At 38.9% G+C, this 18,182-nt stretch overlaps 1 protein-coding gene across 1 annotated transcript in view; it reads right to left on the bottom strand.

Annotated features, from left to right (window-relative positions):
• The window catches only part of Ola1 (Obg like ATPase 1), a 125,361-nt gene that overhangs the window by 49,354 nt on the left and 57,825 nt on the right, over positions 1-18,182 (bottom strand). The window contains exons 5-7 of the mRNA XM_041631548.1: positions 17,640-17,815; positions 2,391-2,471; positions 1,987-2,084 (exon numbers count right to left, since the gene is read on the bottom strand). Of these exons, the coding sequence (XP_041487482.1) occupies positions 1,987-2,084; positions 2,391-2,471; positions 17,640-17,815 (355 nt within the window). The remainder of the gene's footprint in view (positions 1-1,986; positions 2,085-2,390; positions 2,472-17,639; positions 17,816-18,182) is intronic.

The raw sequence follows: 18,182 nt of genomic DNA on the forward strand, positions 1-18,182 counted from the left end.
TTACATAAACAGAGGATTCAAAGCTGCAGCGGAGTGGCTGAATGGAAGGAAAGTGGCAATCTTTCTGGCTCCAGTAGATGCCATTCCCTATCACACAGTGTTTCCCACTCATAAATACATGACAAATACTTCCTCAATCATGTTTTACGAGCAGGGATGCACAGGGGGTAGTCAATGGCTAGCTTGAGGGAAAATAGGAACAGCAGGCGGCAGAAACTGTACAGAAAATGGCTATGTGGTAAATTCTCTTCTGGAACATCACTCAGTTACCCAGTCTTTGATCTTTCAGCTCCAATTACACTAACTTCCACAAGATCTGGACACCTCCCCCCAACACACATATCCCAACCTCAGAACAAATCATTAGCTATACATAAAACCTACGAAAATTTGGTTTTATAAAATAAAACCATTCATACATCTATGTTGTTACAAATTAAAATTTGTTATTTAGACAAGAGCAGTTTCAATGGGCTATAACCATATCATCATCACAACTGGTCTTGCAAAAAACATGGGGTGTCTGGCGACAGCTAAATCACAGGCTGGCGTCTCCTAAGCAGTCTGTCTACCATCAGGGTCTGGGAAATGGTATTTACTATACAATTAGAGCCAGGGAGTTCTACCTGTAATCACTGAAATACAGGTGTGAGAAGCCCCTTTGGGCAAGGAAACAGACTCATCCCTTCTCATGTAAACTTTGATGTCTGTATTGTTTTACTCAGCCTCAGGAAAACTCACCATTCATACTTCCAGGAGAAGATTGATTAGCTGAAGTCAAATAATAAATTTTAAAATCCTTTCTTAAAGAAAACAATTTCTGACACATTAATCATCAAATTTATTAGAGTTTGAAACAAGACAGAACTGATTATATTTTAAAGTTAATTACTTTCTAGAGGACAATGACCAGTCTGAACTTCATTTTTATGTTAAATTTATGTTTTCTAGAACATTGCCAATAAAGAGGTTAAACTCAGTTTCCTATCAGGGACACAAAATGTCTTACAGCAATATCAACAGGGCATTTTTAGTTGCAGTAATTTCACAGAATTTATTCTAATGATTTATTGGAGTTAACCATCTGACATTAATTATTGTTTTGGCTTCCAGTCTATGAATGTTTATTTTTCAGTTTAAAGCCTTCTCACTCTTTGATATCATATGGAAATGAGAATTTTTAATGGAAAATTGAAACCATGTGCATCTAAGTACTTAATGAAGTACAGGGAGAAACCAACAATATATTTTAGGAGAATTCAGGTCTTTTTCTTGTACAGTTTTGATCTATCTCTATGACTCAATAGTACAGCATGCTGAGGAGGTAGTGAGGGAAGCCACAGTAAGCAGGAAGCCAGGGTCTCCATGCCCACCTGAACTCAACAGCTCTCTTCAGAGTTCTAAGGAAGAGGAACAAATCTGGCACATTTTAGTTACATATTAGAATGGCAACATTTAAACGCAGTTTTTTACTTTGATACCTTTTGGAAGTTTCAAGCCAGTATCTGGGACTTTTTTGCATCCAGGTTTAGCTTTTCCAAAAAAACTATTCAATCTGGATTTTAAAATTTATGCCAGGCTATAACCCCTAGTAGAGGTTTAAAGGTCACCTGCAGTATCAGTGTGGCTAGAAATTCATGGCTTAAAACACTTTATTGACCAAATAACATTTTAGTCTCATTTTGTAGCAAAAAACAAACAATGTTTACATAACTTAAATTGGATAAGCAAACATGCACGTTTCAAAATTTTCTGATTTAATTCGGTTTTGTTAATGTTCTCTTAGTGCAAACAAATTATTTAGGAGACTCATCTCTAAATGTAACATGAAGCAAAACTTTCTTATCATTTTCAACATTTTAAAATGAAAAGATAGTAAACATATTATACACATATATTATATGTATATATATTATCTATATGCTTTGTGTTAGCAATATGTGTACATATATAGATATGTATATGTATATCCAAAGAAAAACTTACCATTTGTTTTTCTTTCTTATATAGTCTTTTTCAGAAAGATTAACCAAGTAGACCATTGGCTTTGAGGTCAAAAATAAGTGCTTATTCAACACTTCAATCTAGGAGTGGGAGACAGAGAAAGAACCCTTTCAAATGCTGAGTAAATATGGAGTAAACATTGAACATAAGCACTAATGGAGTAAACATTTTCCTTTTTATAATCTTTGTTTGTAAAGGATTAGATGTTATGAAATATTTAAGTGAGAGATGGGGAAAAGGAAAATATAAGCTTAGGAATCTGTAATAGCTAACAGAAATCAAAGCTTAACTGTATATATTACTAGATATAAGATAATGAGCAGCCCATTTTGTTATCTAAGAAATCAAAGCAAAGGCAGTAACGGACAAGAGTATTTACAACTTACCTCCTTGTCATTCCAATCATGATAGAAGCGTACAGGTTTCTTTTGATCTATAACCCAGGATTTGACTTTGCACATTATATCCTGTACATGATCAAGGAAAAAAACTCAAGATGAACACTTAAGCATTTGATACTATGTACTAAAAGTTTCAAATCCTCAAAATAAAAATAACTTTTGTAATGAAAGGAGAACTAAGCCACACAAACAATATTTTGTATCTCAAAAAAACCCTGATGAACTCTTGATGAAGCATTATTTTAGTGTACAAAGTTAGCAAAATTAGTTAACATAACAATATGAAAAACTGCAAGATAATTCAATCACATCAAAGACAGAATTTAAGAGTCCATATTATCTAGTGATTCCACATATTATTTTGAAATGGGAGGGGAGTATGCTGAAGAGAGACTAAAATATATTTTTCCTTATAAAGAAAAAACAAAGTAACTAATTTAAACCTATTATTGATTATTTACTCTACAAAATATTAAATGAACTGACCAAAACCTTTTTTCTTATGAATTAATTTTTCTGACAACACCTTCTCCCTGCCACTTCTCTAGTGCTTCCCCCACCCCAACCTGCCAAAGCCTCCATTACACAATGGCAAGAGCCCTGCACTGGTGACCTCCAACCAGCTGCATTCTCTTTTGGAACATCTCTCTCTGCTGGAAATCTAAAGGCCTTTTAGTTAGCAAGCCAGTGTGCATTCAGAAGGAGTAACTGCGGGAGGAGCCCAATGGGCTTTGTTTCTCTGGCCTTTCTTCACAGAAAGATTAATCATCTGTGAAATGGAAACGGCAAACAGCAAGTGACACAAACTGAACCCTTCAAGCCTTTCCTCATCAGCCCTGTGGGTCTGAATCTAAAAGCTGCGTGTGGCAAGGCTCTCCTTACAAGCAGGTGCTAATAAAAGGCTCTCAGGTCCCAAAGGTCAGACTCAGCTCTACCAGAAGAGGCACAGTTGAGAGTCATCTGGGCTTTTTGTTTGGGGGGAATTTTTGTTGTTGTTTTGTTTTGTTTTGTTTTTGTAAAGATAGTTTATGGGCCTGTTTTAAATATTCATTTCTTAAAATTTGTTGCAGCACAATCATTAGTAATAGATTTCCTGAGAGTATTTTAACCACGACCAGTTATTCTCTTATAAATTATCTCAATATTTAGTATACCTTCCTCGCAAATCTTACTGTTACCAACAAGAAAAATAAGAAAAAGGCCCAATAGCCTTAGATCCTGATTTGAAGCCCTCCAGGGAAAGGACTTCCCATGGATTTTAACAAGGAAGGGGCAAGATGAAAACTTTTAATGAAATCTAACATGTTCTGCTTAAGAATAATCACTTTTACTCTTCTACAACTAAATTTCACTCATAAATGTTTAAAAGTGGCTAATGCAACACCATTTCCTACAAGGAGAAGATCAAAGTGCTATATTACAAATGCATTATGATTAAAAAAGCCCTGTGCAGCCTTGCTATTAACTGTTCTTTAAACCCTAAAAGGCTTCCCATAGATCTCACTTGGCACTGCATATACAACCTTTGACAAGTAATGTAGACCATTTTTATTCATTGCCTAAAATTGTAGGCAATTATGTGCGTCACACTGGCCACCTGCAAATTCTGAATGCCTGCTGCAGTTGTCAGTGCAAAAAACTAATGTCGGAGGGGATTAATCTGGGGGGAGAGAGTCCTCTTTAATGGCTCCAGCAGGTGAAATGGCCCAGCTGGTTACTGTGACGAGTGGCCAGAACAGCTTATGTAGAGACACGCAACAAGATTATACAAAAGAAGAAACAGAGGTACCATCTTATACTTCGTTCCATTAATCTTTTCCAATTAAAAAAAACCAGACAATAGAAAGCCAATTCAAAAATAAGGGAGGGAATTAATTTTAATCATATGAAAGTATAAAATACTTCTGTGACAATAAGCACTTTTACAAAGCCAAAGGGTCTCTCAAGGGCTGACCACCAGTGAAGGAATTCAGGGCTGCTCTTCATTTAAAAGTAGTGAGATTCTTGCTTCAGACACAGAAGCACTAGCGCACTAGTTTCCAGCTTTTTCCTTCAGACTATAGGAGCACTACAGTTTTACATAAAGAGTATTAAATCATACGTGAAGTTCACCAACAGTATTTTCCTTAGAAGCCACAGTTATGTGTTAGGTTACTAAAACATGCCGGTTTTACCTTAAGACAAAACAGAAGTAGATTGCAATCAGATAACATTATTTCACATAAATAACCAGTAGATGCTATATTAACAGTGTGTTCTTTTCTTATATAAAAGAAAAATTAATTTTAATTAAGAAATTTAAATGTTATAACCTATCTAAAAAATTTCTAATTAGACCAAAAGGGCATGAGATAAAATGTATAATAGGCTAAGTAAATGTTTCCCTTATGCTTGTATATAAGCATACATATTAATAGATATACTATATTAATACATAAAAAATGAATAATGATTTTCAGTTAAATACATTTATTTAGCTGAAGTGTATGTACTTTACCCACATTCAGCAAATGAGCACATAGTAAAAACATTACTAATCCGTTTGTATTAGATCTCTAATACATTTAAGTCATTTTGAGATTTCGTATTTCAAATTTTTATTCATGTGTGTCAGTTTGTGTCCAGTTGCCCAAAAAGTCAGAAGAGGGCTTTGGATCCCCTGGAGCTGGCGTTATAGGCAGTTGTGAGCCTCCTGACAGTCGGGCTGGTATTGAATTCAAGTACTCTGAGAGAACAGCAAATATTCCTACACACTGAAAAATCCATCCCCTTAGTCCCTCGAATTTCATAGTATTTCTTTTTATGAATATAAATGCTTTGCCTGTATATATGTCTGTGTGCTATGTGTGCCTGATGCCCATGGAGGTCAGGAGAGGGCACTAGATCTCTTGGAACCTGACTCACAGATGATTGTGAGCCACCAAAAGAGGTGTCAAGAACTGAACTCAGGTTCTTCCTAAAAGCAGCCAGTGCTCTTAACCGATGAGCCCATGATCTCATATACCTTTCCTATCTTATGTAGAAATACAGATTTTGGAATATGAACCTGGACTGCTTTTGTAACCATCTAACATTTCATTTTAAAAGTATATTCTGTGCATTATTAAGGGCAGCGCACACCGCCTGTCTGTGCTCTATGCACACCACACAGTTCGCAAGCTTCGGGCAAGGGGTCGACCTTTGGACACAGAGACTCACACAGACAGAGAGACAGGGACATAAACCTCTAGTAACTGGTAAGAAGCCCCCTATTCAATAGCCCCACAGAGGCTTACACACCCAACAGTCAGGTGGGCCAACAGGTGAAAACCTTATCCTCTGATCCTCAAGGCCAAGGCAACCCGTGCTCGTGAAGCAGAGCTGGTAAACAACTTTGACACAGCTTTCAGTGACTCAAATCAGAAGGAAAGTGAATATCTCTAGCAGGGAAAAGCAGCTAGAGGCCAGGACTCCAAACGGTCCCAACAATTAAGAATAAACTTGCCAGGCAATGGTGATGCACACCTTTAATCCCAGCACTCAGGAGGCAGAGGTAGGCGATCACTGTTGAGTTCGAGGTCAACCTGGTCTATAGAATGAGTTCCAGGACAGCCAAGGCTACTAAGAGAAACTCTGCCTCAAAAATCCAAACCAAACCAAGTCAAACCAAAAATAAAACAAAAGAATAAATTTGTCATATGAATTTTGTATTAGCTTGCAGTTTTATAAGTATACTAAATCTTAGAGCTAACAAGATATGCTTAAGTATGGAAACAAAAAGGGTCAACTAGGGAAAGTGGAGATGTAGCTGGGTGGGAATGACGGATTATACACAGGGTCTTGGGTTTGATGCTAGCACAGTACACTAAGAAACAAGGGAGGAAGGTGGGCTTGAGGTAGTGCTCTTGCACATGGTTTTAGATGCATGACCTTGATTGAAAAAAATCAAAGGGAAATCAAGTCAGGAATTAAATATACTCATTTGGAGCTCAGAGGATAGATCAAGGCTAGACACAAATTTAGAACTTATCTGTAATTAGACAATGAATTGGAACCACAGACAGGGATGTGACCATATAGGGAAAGACTTTATATCAAGAGGAGAGCTGTTATGACTGAAATGTGAACTGTCTCCCACAGGTCCACATCCTTAAACACCTGGTTCCCAGTCAGCTGTCGAGGCTGTGCAACTTCAGAAGGTAGGGTCTAGCTCAGGGACTGGGTCATTGGGAGAAGGTCTTATGGTTTTAGACCCCAGATATGCTTTCTGTCCTGTCTATATTTGTTTCCTGATGCATAGAGCTATGAGCAAGTAGCCTCCTACTGCTGTGGGTGTGGCTTGGAGCTGCTCTTACTGTCAGGCCTTTCCCATGGTGATAGACTAAGACTAACTCTCCAACTAGAGCTAAAATAAATTCTTCCCCGCTTTACGTTGTTTCTTGTCAGGGTTTTGGCTACAGCAGCAAGAAAAGTAATCAGTGCACAAGACTGCCTCACCATGTAGTTCCTAAGTCTTTGGAACCAGTTTATAGAAGAGATGAGAAAGAGTTCAGAGCTGCAGGCTACAGCAGGGCTCCTAAAACTTATCCATTAATAACCCCTTTACACCTGAGCAAATTTTTAATGGCCCTGTATATACAGCTATATAAAATATGCAAATGAACCAAACATTTACTGATAATAAACCATAAAGAATTTATTTTAAAACCATTTTGCATGCATATAATATTGTCATTTATTAGGAACTAGAGTAAAATGTGTTTACTCTACATCAGGAACTAAATACTGGCTAAACATTTGATGCCACAGAATGTTCAGCACCTGCATTGTTTTCCAAGCTGTCAGTGCTGAGAAGGTCCTTTGCAAAAATACAAGCATAAGATAGCAGAAGTATGTTTAGGGCTATTTCAGAAATTGTTGGAAATTCTGTCTTCATTCCAAGCACAAAATTTTCATTTAATAATTAAAAAATAAAATACAACTTCAGCCAGCAAGTCAAACAACAATTTTAAAATCAAACAGGCAAACGCTGTCAGGAACACTATTACATGTTTAACCATCAACTAATTTTGGGTCACCACACATTAGAAGCCTTTCAATGTTGAAACATTTTCACAATTCTCTTATGTTCGGTTATGAGGTTTGTGACCCACATGGTGGTGCACACCTCTATTCCCTGGACTAGGAGGCAGAGGCTGGTGGATCTTTGTGAGTTCGAGGCCAGCCTGGTCTACAGAGCTAGTTATAGGTCAGCGAGGTCTATATACAGACCCTGTCTCAAAAAACCAAAAATCAGCATCATCTACAAGCTAGATAAACCCTGGGATTCTGTAAATTGATCTCAATGGGCTATTCTGCTGGGAGTAAAGACTGCAATTCTGGTAGAAATGTGAACAATTAAGATGGTGCTAATGAAATTTGCCAAAGAAACAAAAACTCTACTGGAAACTAACCTCTATAGGCCAAAGGTCAGGTCATCCATATTATGGACAGAGGAAACTCACTGTCTTCTGCCTAACTCTGAAAAACTGAGCTAGGCTGAATTCAAGCCATGAACAGTAACCATGCAGGCTGTGGCACAGTTACTGTTCACTGCTTTTATCCAAATTAGCAGGGAAAGAAAGCAACAAACAGAACAGAAATATATATATATATATATATATATATATATATATATATATATCCCTCCAGTTTCATGGGGTGGCGGTGGGAGGAACATAAGCTACAGAGTTGATGACAAGCAGGGTGCAGACAAAATATTTGTAACTGTTAAAGCGATTAGCACCATTAAAGACTGTATATATGAATAACTTTCTTAGAAGTTTTTAAGAAGAATACTAAAGAAAATGCAATTGGGTCAGCAAGATGATTCTGCAAGCCTAAAGACCTGAATTCCATCCCCAGAGCCACTTTTACAAGGTATTTGGAGAGAATCAATTCCACAAAGGTGTCTTCTGACCTTTGCATGGACACCCTGTGACATGAATACCCACACAAACACAATAATAATAAATAAAAATTTTGATATAAATGCTACTAAGGAGAGTATTTAGAACTGGGCGGTGATGGTGCATGCCTTTAATCCCAGCACTTGGGAGGCAGAGGCAGGCGGATCTCTGGGAGTTCGAGGACGGCCTGGTCTACAATGGCTAGTTCCAGGACAGGCTCCAAAGCTACAAAGAAATCGTGTCTTGAAAAACCAAAAAAAAAAAAAAAAAAAGAGAGAGAGAGAGAGACAGAGACAGAGACAGAGACAGACAGACAGACAGAGATCCACTGTCTCTGCCTCCCAGTGCAGAGAGTAAAGATGTGCACCACCATAGCCTGACCTGCCCAAAACTTTTTACTTGACAATGAAAACTCTTGGAACTGTTGAAAAGCTAGTTCATGCCAGGCATGGTGGCACATGTCTTTAATCCCAGACAGAGGCAGGTGGATCTCTGAATTCCAGACTAACCTGGTCTACAGAGAGCATTCCAGAACAGCCAGAGCTACAAAGAGAACCCTGTCTTTGGGGAAAACAAAACAAAGCCCCTGAGAATCCCTAATACAAAAAACCTGAAAACCTCCAAAATCTCCAGTTTTCTGAACAATGACACAACTACCACTGAAAAATTGCACATTTGATTCCGTGTGATTAGTGGCGGTCAAAATGAAGGAATACTAAAAACACTGCATGAAACTATCTTCAGCAATATGCACAAACATACACAAAATATAAATAGATTTGTGTTTAGAATTTAGATTCTGTCCTCAGAATGTAACAGAAGGTATATGCAAATAATGAAGAATATGAAAAGAATCCTATCAGAACATGTCTGCACCCAATAATTTTAGTTAACATTTAAAAAATCTGTAGAGGAAAAAAGGAAGAAAGTATTGCTCAGGACAAAAACAACTTTATGAATATACTAAAGCCCTTTGAATTGTTCACTTTAAGAGGGCGAATATTTAAGTATATAAATTATATCTAAAAGCCATTTAAATGCAAGAGAAGAAAAAACAGAAGTATAAGGTTTGCTGTGGATAAGAGGAGTAAGCAGGCTTCAGGCTTGATTGGTGTAAAATGGAAAGAATTCCTGTGTCCACAGACCTTCATCTTGACCTCTGGAGTGAGGGACATGGTCATCGGGTGGAGTAAGGAGCAGATGGAGGCACAGAAAAAGCACAGGGACACAGCTGCAGCAGAACAGACAGAGAAGCCAGATACTACTAAGACCTGCGGGAGGTCACATTCATGGGGACAGCAGCTCGTCTTTGTAAAAATCCTGCCTGTGTTTGGCAGGCTACTGGGAAAGTAAGAGTGAATGGGTAGACATATTTGGTTAACTGCTTCTCTGTCATATGTAACATAGCATTGCTATGTATTTCTTTTTCTCTTTATGTATAATATGTGTGGAGGTCAGAGGTCAATGCTGGGTATCTTCCTTGATTGCTCTTCACCAAACATAGCTTTTATATTGTTGCTGAAGATACAAACTTAGGTCCTCGGTTTGCCCAGCTGACACTCAGAAGCCATGATATCTCTCCATCAGGCTCTAGCTCTCTGCTGTCATTTGTTTGTGACAACTTCTCACTCAGCAGACAAGCCTCAACTTGTGATTCTCCTATGTCTCACTTTTTATTTTTAATTTTTCCTGTTGTTTCTGAGACAGGAAACTATGAATCCTAGATGACCTTGAACTACTGGGATTGCAGGTGTGTACCACCAAGTCCCACTTTTGATCTACTGTTTTTGATGCTTGAGATCAAACTTGTGTATCCTAAGAAAGCATTCTAATGCGCGTGTGCATGTGTGCGCACACCAACACCCCCTTATATAAACCAGTGACATATCTAGCCTTTTGTTATCAGTTCTTACATAAATTTACTTCTGTCTCATATGTTATACAAACTGATGGTACTAAAATAGTCTGGTCTCAAATGAACTTAATATTTGGGACACTTGCTCCAAATTCAAATGCTCTGCATTATCTTGGGAGGTCTCAAACACCTTTGGACTTCCTTATTTCTGTCCTCAAATGGAGAACAGGGTGTGCAGGTACACATAACATTTGCACAGCATACTGAACACACTGTCCACCATGGTAATTGACTCCTAGTCCTTTTCTAAAGTAATATGGCCCAGTCTACAACTTCTCTTAACAGCTTAGTCTCTCAGTCACAACGAGTGGGCATCTGACCCCATGCAGAGGTGTCTTGTAAGAGCTCTACCAAAATGGGAGCGAGGGCAATGCAGTGCTCAGGTCCTGAGTCTGGATCAGAAAATATAGAGCACACATAAGACAGCAAGTGAAGAAATGCTGAGAGAATCAGACAAGCTACTGTGGACAAAGTAAGCTGATTTTAAGTAGGCATATATTATAAAGAAGCAAAAGTCAGAAATAAAAATATCTAAGGCAAGATATAAATCATAATGGCAACAGAAGGAAAAGCAGGTTCCTCTGTGAGTGACAGAGCACTAGAGAGACCAGACTGCTGAGCTTCCAGGAGCTGTCCTGGCACGACGTAAAATTCAACACCAAGCCGGGCAGTGGTGGCGCACGCCTTTAATCCCAGCGCTCGGGAGGCAGAGGCAGGCGGATCTCTGTGAGTTCGAGGCCAGCCTGGTCTACAAGAGCTAGTTCCGGGACAAGCACCAAAGCTACAGAGAAACCCTGTCTCAAAAAACCAAAAAAAAATAAAAATAAAAATAATTCAACACCAAAAGGCATATGACTATACAACAAACTGTTCTTGAGTATTTTCTTAATCTCACTGCATTTATGGTCTTATTTTAAGATGAAAATCTTATTTTTTAAAATAATCTGCTCCTTTCAACTAATAGCTTCAATTTAAAAATAAAATTTCTGAAAGTAAAGGTCATAGAAGTTTTTCATCTCTAGCAATTTTTACCTATATGTTCACATGCTATACAACCAAGTATTAAGTCAATTTGTTCCTAAAACCTTACAATAGTTCTTTACCAAAAATAATGACTGTAAATTAAGCAAAATATAGTGTTAGGATTATTTGGTTAATTGTAGTCAATTATACAGAGGTTCTCATGTAAAAAGCAAAAAGGAAACACTAGCTCAACCTTTCCAATTGTTGCTTAACAGCAGCATTGTTCAACCCCTCACCAGTGTCTAGAGTAATTACTTTTGCACCCTTGAAGTAGTCCAACCTACCACAGTGTGCTGGTCTAAATGAGAATGGCCACCATAGGTTCCTGTATTTCAATGCTTGGTCCCCAGCTGGTAGAACTGTCTTGGGAAGGATTAGGAGGTGGCCTTGTTGGAGGAGGTGTGTCACTGGGGGTTGGCTTTCAAAAATCCACACCATTTCCAGTTGGTCTCTCTGCCTTGAAGCTGTGGATCAGATGTGGGCTAAAACTACAGTCCCAGCATCATGCCTGCCTACCACCATATTCCCTGCCATTATGATCATGAATTCACTCTCGAAAGCAAGCCCCCAAGACATGGTTTCTTTTATAAGCTGCCTTGTCAAGGTGTCACTTCATGGCAGCAGAAAAACAAGACATAAAGTTTGAGTTCCGCATTGATATTACCACATCAAATTAAGGATTTTATCACTCACTTTGAAAAAAATTATCTTTCAAACTTCCTGAAAGTATAGAATAGATTCAAATAATAAACTATAATAATCTAAGTATGTTCCTGATTAATATACATTAAAAATAGATGTGTGTGTATGTGTGTGCAAGTGCCCACAGATGCTAGGAAGAGTGGATCTCCAGGAGATAGCATTTTAAGCAGGTGGGAGCTGCTGGGCATGGGTGTTGGGAATGAGGTCTTCTGCAAGAGCAGCAAGCATTCTCAATCAGTGAGTCATCTCTCCAGCCCTCACTACTGATCTCTGTGTGTGTTTGTGTTCATGTCTGTGCGGATGCGTATATATGTGTTCATGTGGTTGCCAGAAGACAAACTCAGTGTCACTGCTTAGGAGTCTCTCATTGGCCTGCAGTTTACCAAGCAGGCTGGGCTGGGTGGCCAGCAGTCCAGGGACCCTGCTGTCTTTGTCTCTCAAGCACTGGGACTGTAAGTGTGCCAGGGCAGCTGGATTGTTATATGGGTTCTGGGCTCACTCTCAGGCTCTCTTACAAATACTTCACCCACTATCTTCCCCAGCCTATGGGTCATGAACTTCTAAACTGATTGATGAACTTAAGTATTTTTTAACTTTAGGGTTTGCTTTCTATAAATTTATTTTATAATAGCAATAAAGAGGCTGGAGAGACCACTCAGAAGTTAACAGTATTTGCTATTCTTACAGTTTAGTTCCTAACACCCACATGCTGGCTCATCGAGTTACAGGCAGTTTGGGTACTGGGCACACATGTGGTACACATGCATGTGAGCTGGCACTCACACATATACTTAAGTAAATAAAAGTGATGAAAATAGATATTTTGATATTCTTGAATATATTATGTTTAATGGAATAAGCCAAACAGAAAAGAACGAAAATCATATAATTCTATTTTATATCTAAAATAGGTAAAAATCTTTGGAGACAGAAAGGAAAACAAAAGTTACCAGAAACAGAGATAAGAAAATGTGAAGAGCACAGAATTTCACTCAAAGTTTATGAAAAATTTTGGTGATGACTAGTTAACACCACTGAATGGTTAATGGAGAATGTTGTGCTGTGTGCAGTTTACCATGAGAAGCACCGTTTTTAAAGCAGGAACCTTCTGTTTTAGCCCTTACCTTAACGGAGAAGTAAGACACTGAGGATAGACTATTACAATAAATGCCTGCAATTCCAGCACTCGGGAGACAGAGGCAGGAAGTTGGTGACCTTACAGATTTCAAGGGCCACCAGGCTAGCTGGAATGGTGGTGATAGAAAAGAAGAGAGGAGAAAAGAAAAAGCATGGTCGCTGACGCCTGTAATTTCAGCACCTAGAAGGCTGAGGCAGGAGAATTACTTTGAGTGTGTGGCCAGCCTGAGATACATAGTAAGGTCCAGCCCAGCCCGGACTACAAATACAGGTTTTCATTTTAGACAACTGGCCTTCATTAACTAGAGACTACACAGGAAGATGGAAGGATGCTATTCAGTTTCAATGAATATTACTCTTAACATCTTTAGAAATGATGCTTTTTATAGTGGTATATTATTTGTGTTTTAATAAATAAAGATTGACTAAAGATCAGAGAGTAAAACAGCCACACTGGTCGGCCTTACAGAACAGGCAGTGGTGGCACACACATTTAATCCCAGCAGCCACACTAGTTAGCCACAGAGGGTGAGTGGTGGTGGCACATGCCTTTAATCCCAGCACTAGAGAAGAATACAAAATGGGAGGAGATAGGTCTCAGCTCAGTCTCATTCTGAGGACTAGAGGAGGCAGGATTGCCATTTTGGTCTGAGGTAGAAAGCTAAGAGTCAGTGACTGGCTTTTTGCTTTTCTGATCTTCAGGTTGAACCCCAATATCTGTCTCTGGGTTTTTATTATTCATGCTATAGCTTTTGGGGCTGGAGAGATGGCTCAGTGGTTAAGAGCACTGGCTGCTCTTCCAGAAGACCTGGTTCAATTCCCAACACCCACATGATAGCTCACAATTGTCTATAACTCCAGTTCCACAGGATCTAACACCCTCATACAGGCAAACAGATGTACATGAAATAAAAATAAATAAATCATTTCTTTAAAAAAAGAAAAGATGCTTTTGGAGGCTGAAGATGTAAGTCGGATGGTAGTACAATGGCCTAGCATGAACAAAACTCTGGATTCTATGTCAGGCAAACATTAAGTCAGGTGCAGTGGCACACCCCCATGATCCCTAAACTTGGAAGGCAGACACAGGAAAATCAAGAATTCAAATGCATCCTTGGCTATTCAGAGCTTGAGGTCAGCCTGGGCTATGTTACACTCTGTCAACAACAATAACAACAAGAAGATATATTTAAGTCATTTAAGAAAATTCCTAGTAGGTTGAAGAGGTAGCTCAGAGGTTAAGAGCAGTGGTTGCTCTTCCAGAGGTCCTAGTTCAATTCCACATGGTGGCTCACAACCATCTATAATGAGAGCTGGTGTCTTCTTCTGGCCTACAGGGATATATGCAGACAGAACACTGTACATTGAATGAATGAATGAAGGAAGGAAGGAAAATTACTAGCCTATGGCATGCATGTTTTTACACACTCAAAATCCCAGGATTTAGAATCCCATAAGCAGGAGGATCAAAGTTCAAAGCCAACCTGGGCTACACATTTCAGAAATAAGTTTTACACATCCTTCCAAGAATTCTTTTTTTACCCCCCCTTGAGAATTGGTTAAAATGAGGCCATGGCAAAGTGGAGTAAGTCTTTAGTGTGTCGCTGTCATTTCAGCAAGAGAGTTCTTAGAGCTAAAACCCCAAAGCTCTTTGCTATGACGGAGGCGGTATTCACTGGAGTAGGAAGAGAAGTATTTCAGATTTTAGTAAAGGCTGCTGAACAACATCTTACCAAATAGGGAGAAGAATCAAACATGATAATTACCTTAACACTCCTAACAACAAGATAATCCCAGGTAGATTACAGACTGAGATGTGAAAGATTAACAATAAAGTTCTTATAAGACAAAATAGGAGATGATTTTCTAAACATATTTATGTATGTATTTATGTTCATATTATGCATACACACATGTAATGGGGGTCAGGCTCCACAAGGCATATGTGGATTGGAGAACCAAACTCCTATTGTCAGGCTTGGGTGTCAATTTACCCGCTAGCCATCTCACCGCCCACTTTTATTCATGAGGCAGTCCCTCCAGTAAGGAATAAGGCTTGCCTATAACTTCTGATCCTCCTGCCTTGACCCTTCAAGTATATAGCAGCTGTTTTTCACTATGCCTGCTATCTGTGTATGTGCTGGGGTGCATAGCCATGTGTGTGAGGATATTTATATATGTGTGTGCACACGCTAAGCAAACATTCTACAGCTAAGCAACATTTCCATCTGTAGAAATATTATTTTTGTCTTAGTATTAACCTTTACTATTTTATACATTTTATTAATTCTTTGATAACTTCATACAATGTATTTGGATATTTACCTCAACTCCTCCCAGATCCACCACCCCAATTTTGTGTCTTTTCATACTTTTTAAATAACTCACCAAGTACAATTTGTATTACTCATGTACTCATCAGTATGGGGCATTCACTGGAGCACAGTCAATGCAACAAAGACCAGACCCTTAAATAAAACAGACTCTTCCTGCCCCAGCAGCCATTAGCTGTCAATAGCATGCAAGTTGGGGGTGGGAGCTTTGAGCCCCTCCCTGCTCCATGACAGGCTTGTACTTGTGCGGGTCTTATGCTGGTAAACAGCTGCTGTGAGTTCATGGGCACAGCAGTCGTGGCATGTCCAGAAGACAGGTACATTCCAGTCCCCCTCTCCCAGCCAAGGAATAGTTTTTAAACTCATATTCCGTTTTCTTCTCTATCCTAACCCTCATGCAACTTCATTAGACACCTCTTCATTCTCTACTTCATGTGTACAGGAAATGACCAAGAGCAGTAAGAGCACAAGGGAAACTGATAACACACGTCTTCCCGCCCCAAATCAAGCTTCACTCTTAACTATTATTTATTTTTTTTATTTTTTTTAATATTTATTTATTTATTATGTATACAGTATTGTCAGTATTGTTTGCATGTATCCCTGCAGGCCAGAAGAGGGCACCAGATCTCCTTACGGATGGTTGTGAGCCACCACGTGGTTGCTGGGAATTGAACTCAGGACCTTTGGAAGAGCAGTCAGTGCTCTTAACCTCTGAGCCATCTCTCCAGCCCTTAACTATTATTTATTGATAATAATAGAAGACAAGTATAGAATCCTTCCGTCCTTCAGAAAAACCAAAGTTTATTTAAAGAGAAGGATTTCATTAGGGTTGAAAAGGAAAGCCCAGGGCAGATGGCTGTAGACCTCAGCAACTGCTGGAGAACAGGAATGAAAGCGAGGTCAGCCACATGGCAGAAAGAGGGGAGCTTGTGATCAAGTAAGGAAGCCCAGAGGAACTGAAAGGCTGGCTTAGAGCAGAAACATAAAGCCTCAGAAGAGCAAGCAGGCTCTGGAAGTGGTGCGCTGCGGCTCTGTGAGCCACGGGGTTTCTTTCTAAGGAGCGCAGTCTTAAGAACACCTAGATAGGGGCTGGAGAGATGGCTCAGCGGTTAAGAGCATTGCCTGCTCTTCCAAAGGTCCTGAGTTCAATTCCCAGCAACCACATGGTGGCTGACAACCATCTGTAATGAGGTCTGGTGCCCTCTTCAGGCTTGCACCCAGACAGAATATTGTATGCATAATAAATAAATAAATAAATAAATAAATAAATAAATATTAAAAAAAAAAAACAAAAAAACCCCACCAAGATAAATGTGGGAGGGGAAATGGTATAATCACCTTCAGAAAACTAAAACAAACACCGCAATAAAAGTAACATACAAAGAGAAAGTTATTTCTACAACAAATTTACACATAAGGCAAGAACAGTTACTGGAAGGCGTGAATAAATAAAACAGTAGAATTATGGCATTCCTTTTTTAATGAAAAGTACAATTCCACTGTATAAAACTTCAAAACCTTGAAACATCTATCACAATACTACTAAAAATAATTCACTAATGTGATTAAAAATATATCCAAGTAGTATAGATAATGGTGGCTCACTAGGCGAAGTGCTTGCCATAGAAGCACAAAGACCTAAGTTCAAATCCCCAAAACCCACGTAAAGTCACACACAGTAGGCTCTGTAACCCTAGTGCTCCTCAGGCAGAGAGGGGGAATCCCCGAAGTGTACAGAGCAGCTAGCCTGGTACACGCAGTGGTGAACGACTAAAGGCCCAGTTTCAATAAAAATGCAAAGAGGACCAACCCTTGAAGTTATTCTCTGACCTCACGTGTACAATGTACCATATGTGCACCTACATGCCACACACGTGTACACACACAGTATACTCATTCTGTCTACCCCAAAGTAAGATCCATCTTTTGTGTAAATCACTAATTCAAACCTATAAAGTCCATATACTCATATTTCAAAACCTAGTTTTTCATTGCAAAGCTATGTTTCACTAAGTACTAAAACTCAAAAATCTACCCCATAACCTTGCAAATTCTCAATATTACTACACCATGGCTTGCTAATCACCATTATACTTTTGTTGTGCCCTCAAATGAAACTTATCAGTTTTTATTTTATTTTAAAATTCAATAATAACAGTAAATATTTCCTTAAAAGTTGTAAATGTTTACTTACATATTCAGGCTTTAGTTTCTTATCTCCTCCTCGCACAGCCACTTTCTCTAGTTTATCTATAATGGGCCCAATCATTTCCTCATCTTTCAGCTGAAGCTCTTCATGAATTATTTCTATATCTCGAATGGGATCTACACTTCCTTCAACATGCGTGATATCATCATCTTCAAAAGCACCTAAAGTGAGTTAAAGAGACCCATTCAATACGCAGATAAAGGAAGGAATCAGAGTGAACAGAGTGAAGACTTTAGATGGCGAGCAAACAGCTACAGCAAATCAATTATTCTTAACTCTTCTCAAGCAGACCACAGTATCCCCCACCATTTGGTAACACTTAACATACTAACCACAGAAATAACCATTCAAGAGCGTCAACATTGAAAAAACTGATACGGACAAGTTAACATTATTATCTTTATAGGAAAAAGAACTTTTATTCCAGAGCTACCGGTGGTTTTCAAGTTTGGGATATAAAGACACTGAATGCAGGCATGGAAGCCTGAAGTTCTAAACTGCACTATTAGGGTTTCCAAGGGAAACCAG

This window comes from Microtus oregoni, unplaced genomic scaffold (assembly GCF_018167655.1).
Source record: "Microtus oregoni isolate MIOR12 unplaced genomic scaffold, Mior012 000037F_ref0000500, whole genome shotgun sequence".
In the NCBI taxonomy this organism is placed as follows: Eukaryota; Metazoa; Chordata; class Mammalia; order Rodentia; family Cricetidae; genus Microtus; species Microtus oregoni.